This window comes from Lontra canadensis, unplaced genomic scaffold, assembly GCF_010015895.1.
Source record: "Lontra canadensis isolate GAN:19392208 unplaced genomic scaffold, GSC_riverotter_1.0 scaffold98, whole genome shotgun sequence".
Taxonomy (NCBI): Eukaryota; Metazoa; Chordata; class Mammalia; order Carnivora; family Mustelidae; genus Lontra; species Lontra canadensis.
The window spans coordinates 2,857,589-2,876,652 of record NW_022631092.1 but is presented as its reverse complement, the minus strand read 5'-3'; the positions used below and the strand labels follow the sequence as shown (position 1 = coordinate 2,876,652).

The following is a 19,064-nucleotide window of genomic DNA, read 5'->3' as shown; positions in this document are numbered from 1 at the left end:
TTAAAATCTGCAAAATTAAGTACTGGCTGCTTCATTTGAGTCAGGATTGCATTTTTAGAGTAATAGTCCTGTGGTTTTCATGCATGGCACATAACCCTTACTGATTTCAGTAGAGTTTTGTACATTTTCCCAAAGGCAGAGATTAGCCTAGGTGTTTAACTTCAGTTAATCTAATGCACAGGAGAGGAGAGATTGTGTTACCATAATTGACTGTATCAGCATTGAGTAGTCCACATATGCCCACTTAGCCCTTAATTAGACTCACAATAAAGTTCATGGGGTTCAGTTAGTAGAAGGTGAGTCCTGTGCATTTTTCATCTTACTAGCCCTTGAGCATAGTGCAGAGTTTAGTTCTTAGAAGAAGATCAGTAAATGTTTGTTGAACTGTGTTGACTTTGTCCAAGTTTTGTCCATTGCAGCAGTCTTTCTAGAGCATTTACTTTATCTAATGGTGACCTGGGGTACCAGGTAAAATTCTGTCTGAGTGCTGAGTTGTACTCATTTTCATTTAGCAGGGACCTAAGTATGGGAATAGATACGCACTTTACACAGAACTTCAGAGTTTAGTTTTTTGTTTGCTTTTAGTATTAGAAGGACCTATGAAGATAATCTACTTTAATCCCCCTTAACTAAAGGGGAGTCTGTCCATTGTACACTGGAAGCATTCTGGGGCCATATTTAAAATCTAAGGTCTTCTTTAAGAATCACCTGGGTGGCTCAGTGGGTTAAGCCGCTGCCTTGGGCTCGGGTCATGATCCCGGGGTCGTGGGATCGAGCCCCGCGTCGGGCTCGCTGCACGGCGGGGAGCCTGCTTCCCTTCCTCTCTCTGCCTGCCTCTCTGCCTACTTGTGATCTCTGCCTGTCAAATAAATAAATAAAATCTTTAAAAAAAAAAAAGAATCTTTTCCCCTACCTCGCAGAATATTTAAAGGTTTGTAGTCTTCCTAGGTCATACAGTCTTTTGGAATTCCTTCCCCCAGATCTTCTGCTGGTGCCATTCAAGGTGCTAGCACATGAAGTCTTTTAAAAATCATTAAGTCTGAGGAAAGCTACTTGTCGCTAACTCTTTAGAAAATGTTTGATACATTTTGAAAAGGGATTCTAGTCTCAGTTCAAAAATCTTAATTGAATTGTAATTTTTAATTACTTAGGAAGAAAACATAGACCTTCTAATTATTGATTTGAAGTCTACAGAGTAGCTTTAGAGCATAGCTTGGTCAAATAAATTTTGTTTAGTGTAGAGAGATACAATCCAAATGTCAAAATTTGTAATCTTATAGAAAGTTTATTTTATGTATTAATTTTCTGTGCTATAATACCTCAGGACAACTTCTCATCTTTCTCTGTACCCACAGGGGTCTTCTTCTCTTGGTTCCTCTTGATGTTGGAAGTAAATATTTGATAAAGAGGATCTCAGGAGGGAAAAGGAAAGGTGAAAAGTTGGTTGCTGGGTCAAACTCTTCTGAGCAGGGCATTCTTCAATATTCTTTTTGGTTGGGTGTACAGACCTCTGGGGAATAATTTTACATGGGGTAGATGATTTTTTCATTCCCAAGTTAGACAGTTTGGTTGGGGAAATAAGTTTTTTTTTCTGAATAAACTTCACAAAACATCATAAAATCACAATGCATTGTACATTGATTCATGAGCCCTTCTTTAGTTTTTCCACAAATGAAAACATTTCCTTACATTGAAACATGAATGGTGATTTAAAACTGGTTTCATGGATAACTCATCTTCAGCCATTTTTTCCTCAACTTCACCTACTTACTAAATCTAGAGGCAGTGAGAGAGAAGTTTTACTGTTTCAATGCTGACATTCTCCCTCCCTGCATGTATGAACTTGTTGCTGCTATCATTTGGGAACCCTATGTGTACAGGAAGGGAAAAATACCAAAACAGAGTCTCCAAAGTCGATTTGACTAGTGTCTCTTAAATTATATCAAACTTTGGAACAATACTAAAATATACTTGAAAAAAAATAATGTACTATATTTCCCCCACCAAGGAAAAGTCTGATGACAGAACTGTGCTTAATTTAAAGGACAACATTAATATATGATATATAGCTGATTTTATTCTTTAAGGCAAAATGTTGTTTTTCTATACCACTTCTATAAGATCCGCATCTTGTAATTTTGAAATGATGCTGGTAGTAGGCTAACTTAGGGCTAAAATTTGGGAAATAATATTTCTGATTTAACATCTGTTGTGATTCTAAAGGAGTTTTCAGTGGGATAGAATTCTATTAAAACAGATTTTTGGTGACTGGGCTTAGCAAGAATATAACATTTAAAGGTGGTACTTTTAGGAGTAATCAAGTTATATGAGGAAAGTATCAAGTTTGATGGAAAATCTGATGGTACTGGAATGTTGATATTATCCCATTGTAAAGTATAAGCTTACTTTAAGTTAAATACATCACACACCAAAAAAGGTAAATTTAATCCCGTTAAAAGTAAAAAAAAAAAATTACACTAAATCTTAAGGTATTTCTTGCTAAGAAGTATTACATAACTATTCTGAAATTATCTTTATTATTATTAATTGTTTTTCCCTGGACATTGGGTAACAGAAGACAAAGGAAATCGAGGTAAATTAGGCACATGGAAAATAAAAAGCATGTAGTCATTTTTCTTACATTGTAACATATTTTGTACTAAGAGTAAATAGAAATAAATGTAAACTTGAAATAGCAAGCATGCCTGACACTAACCAATTCTTGACACCACTGTAAAAATGGTAAATGTAGTATCATTAATTAAGAACTTAGTAATGTTTGATGCATATAGAGTTAAGTGTAAAACAAGGTTATTTTTATGTAATGAAACATTTATAAATTGTTATCCATTTTGAATAACATATAAGTGTACTATATAAAAACATTTTGTAAGTGCAGCAGATACTATCATTATAATGTATAGCGATTGTCTTTAATGATAAATAGTATAACCTAACTTAAAAACACTAAACATCTGGCCAAAGCAGTCATGTCTTCTATTTTTAAATTAACAACTCTTCTGCTTTATTGCTTTGACTAAAACATTTTCGTTTAAAAAGGAAGGCTAAAAGAAAGCCAGTTTATTTCCAGAGTTTATTTTTATTCCCATTAAACTTTTTTTAACTCTCTAAATTATCTTTCCTTTAGTGTTTAGTGAGTTTTGTTGAATAATAACGTAAGTAGCAGCAGTAACACATGAGATCTTATTGTATGATGTGCAGCTTTATGACAGATACTGCTTGCCTAGTCTTTAGAATTTTGAAGGTAACTGTTTAATAAGCCACTCTTTGTATTCGTAGAATAAAATGTTTCCCTCCCAACATGCAAAATAAAAAAAAAACACACACATAAATAACCATTATCATTAGTTCACAAACATATGCTGCAGACCATCTACTATATATTATTTTATAGCTTTTCCAATGTAGTTTAGCTAACATTTTAGAAATATGTATTATTTCTAAATTCATATGCCTGTTTAAACTTCATTATCTCAAATGATACTGACAGAATGTCATGAAACAGTATCATAATATACATATAGACATTATTTTGATGCAATAAACATGTGATTTTTAAGACCTTCTTAATAAACACACATGTTTATTCTTTGCTAAAACATGTTTCTGCAAGTGCCATACCTATATTTTGCAGGTTTTTACTTACGTGATTAAGACAGTCTTGCTGAAAACTTCCTTTGCTTTGAAAGCTCGTTTCCATTAGTAATAGAAGCCCTGACTCAATAGGCAAAGCCATTGGTTTTCCTTCGAGGAAACCTCTCCTTCACCAGCTTGACAAACTGTAAAACATGGGTTTGGCACTGAAACATGCATTTTTATATTTTTGCTCCTTACTAACCAGATAACACATGAGATGCAATGCAACTTCCACAAACGAACCCTCGAGCTATTGGTTACCTCTCTGAGCACGAAGCTGTGCGACCCAGACTCGATTTGCACACACGGCTGGTGGAGCCATTGCATCTTATGTGGGATGTATCTGGAGTTTTATTATTTGTTTTAGAGTGTCATTTCAATGTAATGTGCTGTTCTTTGTGTCTTTGTTGTCTCTTTTTTTTCCTTGTCCCCCCAACAGCATTTTGTCCCGCACAGGGAAGAAGGAAAACCAAGATGCCTCCAATTTGACAGTGCCCATGACCATGTGTCTTTTTCCTGTGCCATTCCCACTCACCCCATCTCTAAGACCGCAGGTCAGTTCCATCAACCCTACTGTTACTCGCTCCCTCCTTTACAGCGTCCTGCGAGAGGCCCCCTCTGAACGCGGCCTGCAGAGTCGTGATGCTCACTTGTCAGACTACCCTTCTTTGGACTATCAAGGCCTCTACGTGACTTTGGTGACTCTCCTGGATCTAGTTCCTTTACTACAGCATGGCCAACACGGTGAGCATTTAATCAGAACCTTTGAGAATGTCCGTATATGTTTATGGGAGCTGGAGACTTGTTATTGGAATAAATTGCTTGAAAGGTCTTTGTGTGGCTAAAGCCTTTCTTACACAGAAACTTAATTATGGTGTTTCCCATCCTGCCTTTTTTTTTTCCCCCCTCTTTTATGGCCAGAGGGATGTTACCCGGGTGGGCCTACATTTAGGGGAAATAGGCTGGAAAGAGGAGTCAGGCTCTAATGGAAATTTACCTCTTTTGATCTGCTTATCATGGAGATTCTTGTTGAAATTATGATTTAGAAACTTCACCCCCCCAATGAAATGTAAGGAGAGCAGGTCAAATCCACTGACTAATTCTGTGATTTTTGGGGGGCAAATCACAGAATCTCCCTGGGACTTATTTTTCCTGTTTTTTTTTTTTTTTTTTTTTTTTTTTTAAACCTGGGAGTTTCAATAAGGAGAAATCTCTAAGAACACTTCTAAATTTTGTTAGCCATCAATACTTACAAAATGTTGACCCTTGGTAGAGTGTATAGTGATGCTCTAAGCTGTATATGGTACCTACTATACAGTATGAGTGATGCTCCTATGAAAAGCATGCTTCTTTTCTTAATGCTTTCCCTTTCTACAGTGTGTTTTAGCCAATGTCATTATGTTGCTTGCTTACCAGATTCTTCTAACCCATAAAAAGGAGTACAATAATATCATAATGTTTCTGGCTTAACTATTCAGTATTATATTTTTGAGAATCACATGGAAAACCCATGCAATAAGAGAAGGGATTTTTGCAGAGAATGAACGTTTAAAATATCATTTGTTCCAACTTTAAAGCGCTGATAATTGTGTCTCTGGAAATACGATAACCAAAGATTCACTGCATAGAAAAATTGGAATTTGGGAAGTGGGTGGATTGTGGTGGTGATTTTGCCTTTGAATTATGGCTAACTCTCCTAAGAGAATGCTTAATGGTTTATTTAGTAAGATGTGTTCCTCATGAAAAAATTTTTAAAAAATATACTTTTGTAAAAATGATGACATAATGCTACTCAATTTGTTTCTTCTTATATTTATAGTTCTATCTTATAGTGAATTTTTAAAAATGTACAAATTTGTAAATTTGCTTGTTGTATCATTTTGTAGCTGTTTAAGCCTCGTCACTTTCACTGGGATCCCATCCCCTCTCAGAACTTAAAGGAGACGACTCTTTGAACATAAGACTGGCAGAGCCTACCATGGTGGTTGTGGGCCTGTCAGTACCTTACCTTTGGGACAGCCAGTCCTGAGGTCACTCTAGACCTGCCTGGTCCTGGGTTGGGCCACTGTGTGAGAGTCCCTGGATTAAGATAAAAGCATTCAGTTTGGTAACTCACACAACCCATTTAACTGCAATTAATATGTTAAGTTATGACAATTTCAGGAGGCATGATTTATATATTTGCTTTTATATACAGAACTGTGTTGCGATTTTACTCTTCACTATTATCTATATACTGTGTTCTTGTTCTGCATAACAGAGCTTAAAGGAGAGGAAAAAACTCACTAGACTATCCCTTAGAGGTTAAAAAGCAGATCAGAAGGGTTTCTCCACCATGTCAGAATCCCCGAGGGAGCTTGAACATGGAATTAATTCTGGGTCCCGAACCAGGATTTAGGACTGAGAATTGCTGAGGGGTGTGTCCTGAGGATGGAGATTTTTGATGAGCTCTCTGGGTGACTCCTTCGTATTCTGAGTTTGAGAACCACTGCCCCAGGGATGGAGGCTGTGTCCTCATGGGGGGCAGTGCTGCGCACTGTCGAGGGCTGCATTCTTGTCACAGTTCAGGTACCAACTGTCAGGTGATCTTGGGCAATCACGTTCTTTCTCTGGGCCTTAGTTTCCTTGTTTGAAAAATATTGTAGCTCCCAGGCCCCTTTCCGCACCAGTGTTCTGTAACGAGACTACAGTGTAGTTGGGTGTCTTTGATGCATAGCCTCAGTTAGTTCTTAATAAAACACCTGTGAATCTTACGTCTCATCAACTTGAGCCCAAGCTTGAGTGACCCTTGCTCACCAGGGTGTCCTGTGGCCTCGTCCTCTGTGTTGTCAGTCAATGTGACTGTTGAGATGGCATATTAATTCTAATCAGAAATAACATCAGACATTGGAATTGCATGAAGAAGGTAAAGAAGCTGCAAAACCAACAAATCTAATAGTTTTCTTTTAAAATGGATAGCAAGTTGATCAAAGTCTTCATTGTCAAGTCTTGACTGGTAACCCATCTATTGGGAGATCCAGAACTATCAAAAGATATATTTAGTATAATAAGATTTGGTATAGATGCCTTTTAAAGCTAACTAGTTATGGGGTTTTTTTTCTTTCTTTCTTTCTTTTTTTTTTTTTTTGGTGAATGTCCTTTATTTTTACTCCTTGTGCAGGTAATAATAATAACATTATTTGTATTAATAAAAATGACTAATACTTGTGGAGCACACATTATGTGCTGTGTTAAGCGTATGTTAATCTCATTTAAGCCTTGTTAACAGTCCTTCTAGAAGAGAGGTAGGTACTCTTCCTATCCCCATTTAAGTGTTGGTGGAAAGATTATCATTAGGTGGCACATCCTTCCCTGATAATTCATAATGAGATGTACAGGGGAACAGAGAGTCATTTACAGCTTCCTTTAGGCTGCTCTGCTGGAAGGCACATGTTCCCTCATTGCCCAAGACTCCGGATGTAGGAAGAGTGTGCTTTGGTTGATGGAGCAGAGATAGCCTGGTTTTGTTTCCAGTCCTTCCCTTGACTTCTCTAAAACTTCTAGTGGGAAAATAATTTAATGGCTTTGTGCCATAGTTATCATGTATAAAATGTAATGGAGATAAGAATGCTAGAGGATATTTCTGGGTTCATGATCACATGGAAAGCACTTTTAGTTTCTGAAACCCAGGAATAATATGAATACCAAGTATTACTGAAGACTGATAAAGGGTTGAGGAGAAGCTCATGATCTAGGTATTTATCTGTCTTAATGCAGTCGTACATAGAGCTAATCCTGTGTATGCATGTCACTGGGCATCATGTCTCAGAGCTCTTAATAGGAAGGGAGAGATAGTTGGTTATAATTTAAGCCAATTCATAAGAATTTAAAATGTAGAATTAGCATATTTTGTTAAGTGGCGAAATATTCCGTGACTGATTACTCACTTTTGTTTTGTAGATCTTGGACAGTCGATATTTTATACAACTACATGTTTGCTACCCTTTCTCAATGATGATATTCTGAGTACTTTGCCCTACACGATGATATCAACGTTAGCTACCTTTCCTCCATTTCTGCACAAGGATATTATTGAATATCTTAGCACATCTTTTCTACCAATGGCTATATGTAAGTTCCATCTTACCTAATACTAGATTCTTTTAGTGTATTGTACAAACAGAAATTGCTTTTGCTGTTTTAGGCTGTAGATTTTCAAGATTATAATGGAATCACTTGCTGTATACAGGTGCTGTGGTTTAAATTGTCATTTCAGCATGATTATTATGGTGAGAAAGAAATGAATGATGATGATACCTTGAAATTGTTTTATTTGCATAATTTGGTCTTAAGGAATAGGAAGAACACATATCAAGGTGAAGTCTATATTACCTACATAGAAATTATGGTATTTTTGTCACTTAAGGACAAAAGGTGGAGGGAGTGTTGTCTCAGGTATAGAAATTCTTATCTTTTGCATCTGAAGGCAGAAGGGTATGATGAGAAGAGGAACAGACAGAGTCAGGATATACAGATCCTAGTTTCAGCTCCGTTGGTAAATGTACTGTGTGGTGTCAGGCCGCTCACGTGGCTGACGCCTCACTGGGGGGAATGACGTCAGCAGGAGCTTCCCCTCGCAGGGATATTGTGATGATGAAGTGAGTCCAAACTTATGAAAACACTTTGAAAGAAGCTAAGGCTTGCGACCCATTCTGTTTATAAATGCGGAGCTGACTTGAATTCTATTTCACTTTTATAGATTTATTTCTGTAGTCTTTCTGACATGAGCAAAGAGAAAAAACAGATTGGGTTGTGGTCTTTGTGATCACCATCCTTTTAAAGTATTTTTTAAAGAAATCGGTTATGAATCCAGAGGTTACTTCAGGAGGTAACCTGAAAAGATGGTGGATTTATGAGTCAAACACATCTAGATTCGTATCAACAGCTGTGCTACCAAACTAGCAGTGTGGCCCTAGGCAAGTTACCTAACCTTTCTGTTTCTTCCCTGTAAAATGAGCATAATAATACTAGTTGCCTGGGTTGTTGGGATACCTGGGTCAGGTTTCTGATTCACCTGGGACACAGTGCTAAGTGCTAAGTGTTAGTTTATGTCTCTCCTTCCCTCAACTCTTGTTCCATTTCAACACTTTTATTAGTCATATTCCATTCCTAGTGATCATTTTTCACCATTTTAATTTTAGGTCCCTTTGATCTTATTTAACTTACTGCTTGTTGCTGTGGAATAATAATTGGTAAACATAGGTACCTTTACGCTCCATTATTTGGTTTACAGTTAAGCTTAATTTTAGCTCTGGAGTTGTAATTTTCATGTCTTTTCAGCAAAGAGTCTGACGGCTATCTAAATTATATAGCTATTCAAAAAAATAAGCAGACTGATTATATGGTTCAAGTAATAGAATATTTGATCATTCTCTCCCTCTCTCTTTTTGTTTTTGTTCTATGTGACCTGACAAGGACTTCATTTACAGTTACGGATCTCAGAATTGTTTAGTTGTTTTCACTGTTAAATTTAGGCATAGGAATCCTTGTTTTGTTTTTATTTATTTTTTTAAAGAATTACAGGTGAGGTGTACCTTTGTTATCATTAATCTAATTCTTCTTAGGAATAAGTTAATAGTTTAGGGAAAGTCATTGACTCTATCAGGTCCCTGAAGTTATGCTTCACGCAGATCAAACATTGTGACAACTGGCTAGTTATTTCTTTATCCTTAGTCCTCATTAATTTCTACTTAATTAAAGCACAGACCCCAAAACATGCCTTATACTCCCATTAGAATCCTTTTAAATGTGTGAGCCTTGGCACCCGAAGGGAATAAAATAGTAAGTTGAGTTTATAACATTTGCGTGAATTTTAATACTTAATTAGTAGAGTGACTTGGTGCTCATTTAAATTATGAACAAGCTGTTTATGTCTCTGGGACTCCATTGTTTTGCCAGCTGTAAAGGAGGGGTTTGGAAAACATGTTCCATCTCTAAGGTTATTTTTGGCTTACTAATTCTAGGTTAAATAACATCAATTTTATTTTATGTAAGAGGCACATATATTCCTCTAACCCAGTTGTTGATCTAGTTCATTTACCTTGTCGCTTGGGTTTTGGTTTCTTACTCCTGACTTCCGCTTCTCATCACCAGGCCAATAGACTGAGGAATAGCCAGTTTTCGACACCTTTAAATCTTTGAAAGTAAATGGTAGTAATATTAAAGGCACATTCTATTATACAATTCAGGTATTTCTTTTGTATTTGTTTTTTTGCAAAGACACAGACTCAAAGAGAAAGGGGAGTGGGTTCCTGATTAATTACGTGAAAATGAACAGACATTGAGAATGTGTGTCTGTTGCTGGCATCCACGTTGTTTCTGTCTTTGGAAGTTGTTTCAGTGTCTAGAAATCCCAACCAGAACAAGACAGAGAGAGGGGCATTTAACTTCTTCCAGAATGTTTTTATTTTAAGACTGAGAGGTTAGGATGAAGGAGGTTGCATTTTCTGAGTACTTGACAAAAGTCATCAAGACAAGAAGGCTTTTCTCTGCTCGGTGTGTTGTTTGCCAGGTCAAATGTCAATGTGGACAGTTTTTCAGGTGTTAAATATTTGAATCATTAAGAACCTAGAATATGAAGCTCTGAGCTGGGTCTAACGGAGCATCACGGCTCTGTCATTGTAAGGGCGATGCATGTTTCTCCCTTACGCCCTTCCCGTCATTTTTGTCAATAAACCAAGTACCATGCCTTTGTTTTAAATAACTCCTTTTGAGGTGCTGCAGAGGAAACTGCAATTTATTATAAAAATTTCCTTTGACATAACCTTTGCTTTTTAACTCCTTCCATAAACAGATATTCTTCTCTGTATTCCAAGTGTGTGCAATAGGCTTTATTTAAAATACATACATATATATGGATTACTAAGAATTGAAAAAGTCATTAGCATTTCACCATGGAAACCTCTCTTTTTCCAATAAGAAATTTGTGATTTGTGGACCAAATTGAAATATGGATGTTGGGCAGATGATATGGATGTTGGCAGAGAAGAGAAAAGCTGATCCCAAATGGACAGTAACTGATGTAGGCTATGTTATTTCAAAGATGGTAATAAGCCTGAGCAATAATATCAGTAAAAGACCCTTCTAGTGTATCTTGGTAGCCTAGACTGTGCAGTGTTATGCAACTCAAATTTCCTCAAAGTCACCTGCCCTTAGGAAAAACAGAGGTTCATTCAGATCTTTGCATTGACTTAAAAGCAATCATGTGGTTGAATTGAGTATCTGGTTCTAAGATCATTTTTGTTCTATAGTTACTACTCCTACAGAGGATGTGTGTGATGTTCCTGTGATCCTCCAAAAACTAATAAATACGTAGGAAAAAGAGATAGAACCCAACACAACATATTGATGACATTTTAATAGCCTTCTATATATAAAACTATTATTAGCTAATGATCATTTTTATAAAGTAGACCTTACTGTACTATAAGAGCTTTATTATTCTATCAATGGAAGTGTTTTGGAATAGAAACAGAAAAGCTAAATTGTTTAATTCTTCGATTCCTGGCAGATCTCTTAACCTCATCAAACTTTAGTTTCCTTAGCTGTAGAATTGTGAGTGATCATGATCTTCCCCGCCTACACCCCGTGTTTGTTGTGAAGACCATGAAATAACATACAGGAATGGCCTTTAGCTATTGTATCACGTTGGACAAATGTAGAACAGACCAAACCCATAGACATATGACCGATGGGTCAAATACCATTGCAGCTAATGCCAGTATCCTGCTCAAATTCACATGTCCTAAAGTTTTATTGTCCTAAATATTGCTTGAGAAAAGGGGCCAGCCTCTGAGGCTTGGGATTTTTTTCCCCCTAGAATTTGTTGTATAATAAACAATAATAGCTATACTAGGCTTTGGTCTCATAGGATCTGACAGAGCATTTCTGTCAGACCCCATCATGGGTCTCGAACTTATAACCCTGAGATCAAGAGTTGCGTGCTCTGCTGACTGAGCCAGCCAAGTGCCTCTGCCTCGGAGTTGTTGATGGGCAATCTTATCTCTGTGATTTTCATTTATCTAGCCGTCTGCACATCTTTTAATGCTGCGCTGACTTTGGGGTCATGGTGTCTCAGTCTTCCTGTTATGTTGAATTGATATGCCCTTCTGAAGGCATAGGTATCTTGTGCTCAAACCCTAACTCATGGAACACAAATCCCTCTGCTTACAGAAACAAGACACTTGCTAATGTGAGCAGTGCAATCTGGCAAAGCACAGGAAGTGGTTCTACGGTATAGCACCAGACTGTGTTTCTTCTTCCCAGACGATTCTCTTACCTTTACCCCTTACAAAAATATAAGGTTAATGGGGTTTATTTAAATATATTCCAACTCAGGCTACTCCTTACTACCATCTCTCACCCGGACCCATCCAGTAGTTTCTGATATCCCTGATCTCCCTGCTTCTATTCTTAGCCACCCTACAATTGTTCTCCACCCAACAGCCAGAGCTATGCTCCAAACATGTAAATCAGATTACGTCATTTCCTTTGTCACATTCCATCACTCTGACCAATCACATTCAATGTCCTTCCCTTGCCCACAAGGCCCTGTGTGCTCTGGCCACTGCTGCCACCTTACTACGTCATTACTGCCTCTTGTGTGTTCACCCCGTGCTGTCCTCATTAGCCATTCTGCAGTTCCATAAAGACACGAGGCTTTTCCTCTGTCTCAGTAGTCCTTCTCCCAAATGGTCATACAATTCCTCCTCACTCTCCTTAGGTCTCAGCTCAAATGTCACACCTTTCGAGATGCCTTTGCTTACCCTCAAGCTAACACAAGACCTTCCATCACTTTCTACCTATTCCTGTGCCCTGCTTTATTTCTTCATGGGTATTTGTTTCCTTTTTCCTCTAGAACAGCATTGTCCATGGAACTTTCTGCAATGATGGAAATGTTTTATAAAATTCCGTGGGAATACACTAGCCACATGCGACAACTGATCACTTGAAATGAATCTAATGAGACTGACTTTGTAATTTCATTGACGTTGAATTCATTTAAATTTAAATAGCCACGTGTGCCGGATAGCTACCATATTGGATGGTACTGCTTGAGCATCTAAGCTCCATAAGGACAAAGGCTTGCCTGTCTTGTTTATGGCTGCATCTCTAGGGTTAGAAAAATGCCTGGTATGTAGGGGTATGAAAAAAAAAACTTTTTGAATTTTTAAATGAATTTTGAATGAATAAGTCACTAGAGTGTTGCTTGTGAAGTCAAGTGACTTGGGCTAATAATTAAGTTGGTGCTCTCATGCAAGTAATCTGATTCTCTTTATAAAATGGTTTCCCCAATATATTTATTTATTTAAGTCATATTTATTTATTTATTTATTTGAGAGGGAGAAAGTACAAATAGTGGTGGGGAGGGGGTAGGGAGAGGGAGAGAGAGAAAATCTTCAGCAGCTCCACACCCAGCACAGAGCCGGACACGGGCTGGATCTCACAACTCTGAGATCATGACCTGAGTGAAATCAAGAGTTGTACATGTCATCGACTGAGTCACCCAGGCATCCCTACTTATTTATTTCTTTTTGGTGAGAATCATATAAGAGCTATCCCTGATAGTACATTAGGAACTATAAAATGCAGGAACAGATTAAGGAATTGTTATTGCTCATAGAGGAAAGGGATGCTGATAACCGTTATTCTGGTGGTGCCGGGAGGATCAGGAAATAGGCCTTAGAACTTGTAATTGTATTTCCTGAGCACAAAATTAGATGTAAAATTTTCTTATTTTTTATTTTTATTTATTTCTATTTTATTTTATTTTATTATTTATTTATTTTTATAAATATATTTATTTTATATATAAATATATAATATATAAATATATTTATTTTATTTATTTTTAAATTTTAATTTAATTTTAATTTTATTTATTTTATTTTATTTTTATTTTATTTTACTTATTTTATTTTTTATTTTTCTTATTAATTCTCTTCTTCCTTCTGCTGTATGGAGCTTTGGTTTTATATACCCTCATGGGGACAAGCCGGACAAGCCGTACATCTGTTTACATCATGCATGCCTTTTTACCAAGATTCAATAAATGATGTGTGCCTGTGCACGTTTATTAATTAGAATTGCAGTGATTTTATCCAGTCTGTTATAAGGCTAAGAACTGCAAGGCAGTGTCTGTCGAGGTGCTGGAGCCAGTTTCCTAGGGTTTGAGCCAGGGGAATGCTTTTGGCTTTGCGGTTGACCACAGTTGAGGGAGAGCATGGATTTTTAGGGGTAAAAGGGACAGCCAAAGGTCATCGAGCCATTTGGGCTCTACTCCAAATAGACCTCACCTAAATCATCAAGACATTTTGGGCATCTCTCCTATTCTTAAAGGCCTCCAGGCACAGGGATTCACAAGCTCCCTTTGTAGTAGTCTTTATTTATTTATTTTTTTAAGAAATGTTTATTATTAAAAAGTTTCAGATGAATTTCAACAGTGGTGAAAACCCTTATCCCAAAAGGACCATATATATATGTATGTGTGTAATTATTTAAATATATGTAATTATTTTTCCACGAGTATGTCAGAGACAAGAATTACCTTCCCCATCCTCCAGTTCCCATTAAACGAAGGGCCCAGGGCCACCCAGTTCTCCCTCACACACCTGCACACCTTTCATATTTCCCCTCTAGTAATGCTCCTGCCACCAGGCTCAGGGCCTGCCTGCGTCACAACCACTTGATGTGGGGTACCTGGATGGCTCAGTCAGTTAAGCGGCTGACTTTGGCTCAGGTCATGATCCCAGGGTCCTGGGATGGAGCCCCACACGGGGCCCTTGGCTCAGCAGGGAGCCTGCTTTTCCCTCTGCCACTCCCCCCTGCTTCTGCTCTCTTTCTCTGTCAAATACATTAAACAACAACAACAACAACAACAACAACAACAACAAACTACTTGATGTGCTTATTAAAGCTTTTCTGCTTCCAAGCTGATGGAGTCAGATTCTAGATATGGGCCCCAAAGCTGAATTTGAACAAGCTCCTTGGCTGAAGTCTGAGAGCGGCTGCATCTTGCTCTTTAGGATTTGGCTCAAAGTTCTTTCCTTGATTAATTACACTTGATTGACCAGCTTTACCCTCCAAGAGCATTGACCTGATCTGCATATCTTTGTATAATTATTAATATTCATTTATATCGCACAGCCAAACTAGTTTCTCTCCCAGACTCTGGCCTGCTTGGTGATGTAGCAGGAGCCCAGCTGCAAGTGATTAATAAAAGCAAATTCAGGTAAATGGAACCTGAATGAAACTAAGGATACATCTGTTTTGTTTGCTTGCTTATTTCTGTAAAGCTGTTGTAAAGGTCGCCATCCAGTGTTATGTTCAAAGTCTTCCATCCAACGAAAAGAATAGAATCATGTTAAATTTTCTCTGTGTTCTCCATTCCATGACAAATCTTATATTTGTGTTTTAATGGCTGTTTCATACATGTGTTTTTTTATAAGTTGCCTTATTCTTTATGGATGGAGGTGAGATTTCCACGTACTGCACTTTAATGTAAAATAAAATAAAGCAGATTTGTGGGTCATCTGCTTTTTTGTTGCCCACATTAGTGCTTTTCTCTGTTGTGTGTAGGAAATTGAGAGCTGGCTGATGGAGGTTGTCATACTGGAAGACGTTCTGTTCATGCTTTCTTGACAATTGGTCACTCAAGCCTAACTATAAGGAAAGGTTTCCCCTGCTTCTGCAATTGTCCCTGAGAAAAGGAATTCCTTTTATATTTGAGTCCTTTTTTTTTTTTTAAGATTTTGTTTACTTATTTGACAGAGAGAAAGAGAGAGATGGTGAGAGAGGAAACACAAACAGGGGAGTGGGAGAGGGAGGAGCAGACTTCCTACTGAGCAGGGACCCCGATGTGGGGCTTGATCCCAGGACCCTAGGACCATGACCTGAGCAGAAGTCAGACCCTCAACTGACTGAGCCACCCAGGCACCCCTATTTGAGTCCTTTCGAAGTTTCTCCTATGGGAGCCCTCTCTCAATTACTGGTTAGAATAATAGAGTACTCTTTGGAGAAAACAACTCTTTGGAGTATTATCTTGAATGACCCCCATTGGTGCTAGTTTTGAATGCTACTTGGAGTTACCTGTTATGCCACTAGAAAAGAGAGAAAAAGAAATATAATATAGTGTTGGATGTCATTGTAAACAAGCCACTTAAAGATGTCTTAAAAGCAGGATGTAAGTGGTTATCATGTGGAGACCACGGATACACAGCTGTGAGATGAGTTTTGAAGAAACCAGCTTGCTGTGTGACTGAATACTTGTGGCACAGGATAAAATGTTCAGTGACAGTGGTCCTCACAGATTCAAAAAGTGCTTTCTTCCAAACAGCTTGGTTGGATATGGAGATGGTAAGCTCTGGAAAGCTAAAAAAGTTATTCTCATGGTGATGGAGATACTGCTGATGACTTACATGTGAAGATTTGAATAAAATTGTTTCATGATCTGTGAGAGTTGAAAATAATTTTTAAGTTAATCTGTAATTTTTCTGAAAGAAAAATAAAGATGTTAAAAAAGTTAATATGTAATTTTTTATAATATGCTATTTGAAATTGGTGTGTATGACTGAATTAATAAGGTCCCCATTATAAGCTGACTGTTATTTCATCTGCATCTCCAAAAGTTAACCCATTCAAGTTGTTTCAAAATAAATAAACCTTTTATTTTTACTTTTATTGGGATAACCTTTGACATGCCTTTATATTTGGGCACGTGGAAGATTTTGTTTTTTCTTTCTCTCCGACCTAGATATAAACATCCTGGGAGCAGAGATCACATCTAAGTACATCTCTGATAAATCCATTGCATCACACTGTGGCACTGTTTCTGCTCCTTGTAGATTCTCACGAAATGTTTGCCATTGATGATGACAATCATGGCATTTGTATGCTAGGACAGATGTTTTGTGGTTTTATTTGTGCAAAGCATCCATTGAATGGGTTGAGATTTTTTAGAAAAAAAGTGTCTTCTCAGCTCTCACGCTATATGTAAAATAAGAAGTATACATAGAGATTATTTGTACCTAATGAAATAATGTTCTGTTTCAGTGGGTTCCTCAAGGAGAGAAGGCGTTCCTGCCCACGTTAATCTGTCTGCATCATCTATGCTTATGATTGCAATGCAATACACATCCAACCCAGGTCAGTGGAAATTCGAGTGGCTTGACTGAATTAAAAAACAATTGTTAAACTAGATATGAAACGAGTAGTCTAGAAAGTCTCAGGTGAGATCACCTCTGGGTGGATAGAAAACTGGAGATGTGTTACAAGACAGACTTCTGAGTTGAAATAACTTCCCCTTGTCTTTGTTATTAGCAGTAATCTTGCTGATGATTGATTATTTTTAGAGTGTTTGGGGACACAATTTTAGGAAATTGACTGGAAATTGAATACAGTTGTATAGGAATAAATTAAGTTAGGACTGTAAAAATCACTGCGATTTAAGTGACTGAAGATAACAACTGTTAATATTTTGTGAATTTGCTACTCTAATGCCACACAGGTATCCTTGAACATAATTTTTTTTTACTATGTTTCTGATTATTTCCTTAGAATAAATTCATAAAAGAGGGATTAATGAATTAAGGGACTTGAAAAAAATTTAGTAGTGTCACTAACTGTGTGTGAGAGTACATTGTAACCTGTCATTGGATAATGTACAATTTGTATTCTGTTAGACAGACAAAAAATAATATCTTGTTGTTTTGACTTGTATTTTCTTCAATACTTAGTAATGTTGGATAGGTTTTGTTTCTGTTCGTTGGTATAACTACATATGAAATTTGGGAAACTGACCTAAAAAGGGGCTGACTATTGGCATCACATACTAAGATGTAAACTCAGTTTTAATTTTCATTTATTGTTGATTTGGAAAGTGAACCAATTTGGTGGCACTTTCTTCAACCTTCTACTTAATTTCATTGTAAATAATAAGTTTTTGATGCAGGATGAGGAAAAAATGTTTTATTTTTAAAAAGAAGACTATTTGACAGAGAGCGAGAGTAAGGGGGTAGGAGGGGCAGAGGGAGAGGGAGAGAGAATCTCAAGCAGACTCTGCTGCGCGCAGAGCCCCTGGCAGGGCTCGATCCCACAACCCCGAGATCATGACCGGAGCCAAAATCAAGAGTCTGAGCCTCTCAGGTGCCCAGAAAAAAATGTTTCATGTTTAAATCTTAATGCTTCTTCGTTTGGAGTGTTACCCTTTAAATATGAAACACCTGGAGTAATTGAGTCATTGTATGAGTAATTCAAATGTGTAATTTTTTGGAAGTTCTATCTCCTATCTCACTCTTGCTTAGAGGACCCTCAAAATGTCATTTATATTTATTATATATTATATTCTGAAAACACCCTTCATTTGCAGTCTAGTACGTTGAAGTCTCCTCCTGAGGCTTTGGTCCTAGTTTCTCAGTTGGGAAGCAGTAAAGCAGTGGTCCTAAAATCGTGTGCTTTGAGGTTAGAGGTCTATGGGTTCATCTCTGAGCTCCCCAGTAAATTGCCAGTTAGTGTTAACGTTACACAAGTTTTTTTTTAATTTCCCTAAGGTCAAGTTTCCTCATTTCTAAAATGGGAATAACTATTCCTACAGTGCTTTAAAATATCATAAGCCTTTGTATGTGAAGTGCTTGCCTCACACAGGGACAGGCGCATTGTAAATGCTCAGTCAAGGGCAGAGTGCGAATCACGACAATCTGCCATTTTCTTCTTGGAGTTGGATGTTCCTCTGGGAAACCACTATGATCTGTCTGCATTACTTCTGTTATTTCCAAATCTGTATCTTCATCTGTTCATGGGGAATGTCTGTGCCTGCTATTCCATGCTAAAAATGATAGTCAGGACCTATAGCTGGTCTTGTGTTGTGGGGAAAGGGTTAAGACTGTGGTGATACCCACCAGAGGGCTTCATTTTGCTTAATTTGTTTAAGGGCTTCAATTTGTTTAATTTTTCTGGGGGAAGCAGCAAGTGGCAGCTAGGTCCTTATAGCCCATGGCATATCAAGGGTAGAGCATAGGCCTTGTTCAACTAACTGAGTAAGTTCTTTGTTCACGGTTCTGAGCTAGACATTGTGAAAACCATCCAGAAGTGTAAGATATGGGGCTTTCTATGGAGCATATGACTCATTGGAAATATTAGGCATATTCACAGAAATCATTAATTTATAATATAAGGTGTATTTGAAAAGTACAAAATAAATACTGTGGGTAGTATTAATTCATCAGAGGGAGAGAACTCTATGGATTGAAATGATCAGGGAAATCTTCGTGCCACTTGAGCAAGTATGGGTCTTAAAATATGGATAAAGTTTTGATTGAAGAAATTTACACAAATGGACTTTCTAGGTCTGTTCATAAGGCAGTCAGGGGACG

General features: G+C 37.4%; 1 protein-coding gene across 9 annotated transcripts in view; it reads left to right on the top strand.

Annotated features, from left to right (window-relative positions):
• The window catches only part of UNC79 (unc-79 homolog, NALCN channel complex subunit), a 238,462-nt gene that overhangs the window by 39,775 nt on the left and 179,623 nt on the right, over positions 1-19,064 (top strand). For 7 of the 9 annotated variants that reach the window (XM_032837360.1, XM_032837355.1, XM_032837353.1 and 4 more), the window contains 3 exons: positions 4,097-4,401; positions 7,597-7,767; positions 16,747-16,839. In XM_032837360.1, the coding sequence (XP_032693251.1) occupies positions 4,155-4,401; positions 7,597-7,767; positions 16,747-16,839 (511 nt within the window). In that variant the 5' untranslated portion in view covers positions 4,097-4,154. Of the gene's footprint in view, positions 1-2,575; positions 2,594-4,096; positions 4,402-7,596; positions 7,768-16,746; positions 16,840-19,064 lie in introns of all 9 variants that reach the window. The other 2 variants (XM_032837356.1, XM_032837358.1) reach the window with 2 other exon arrangements.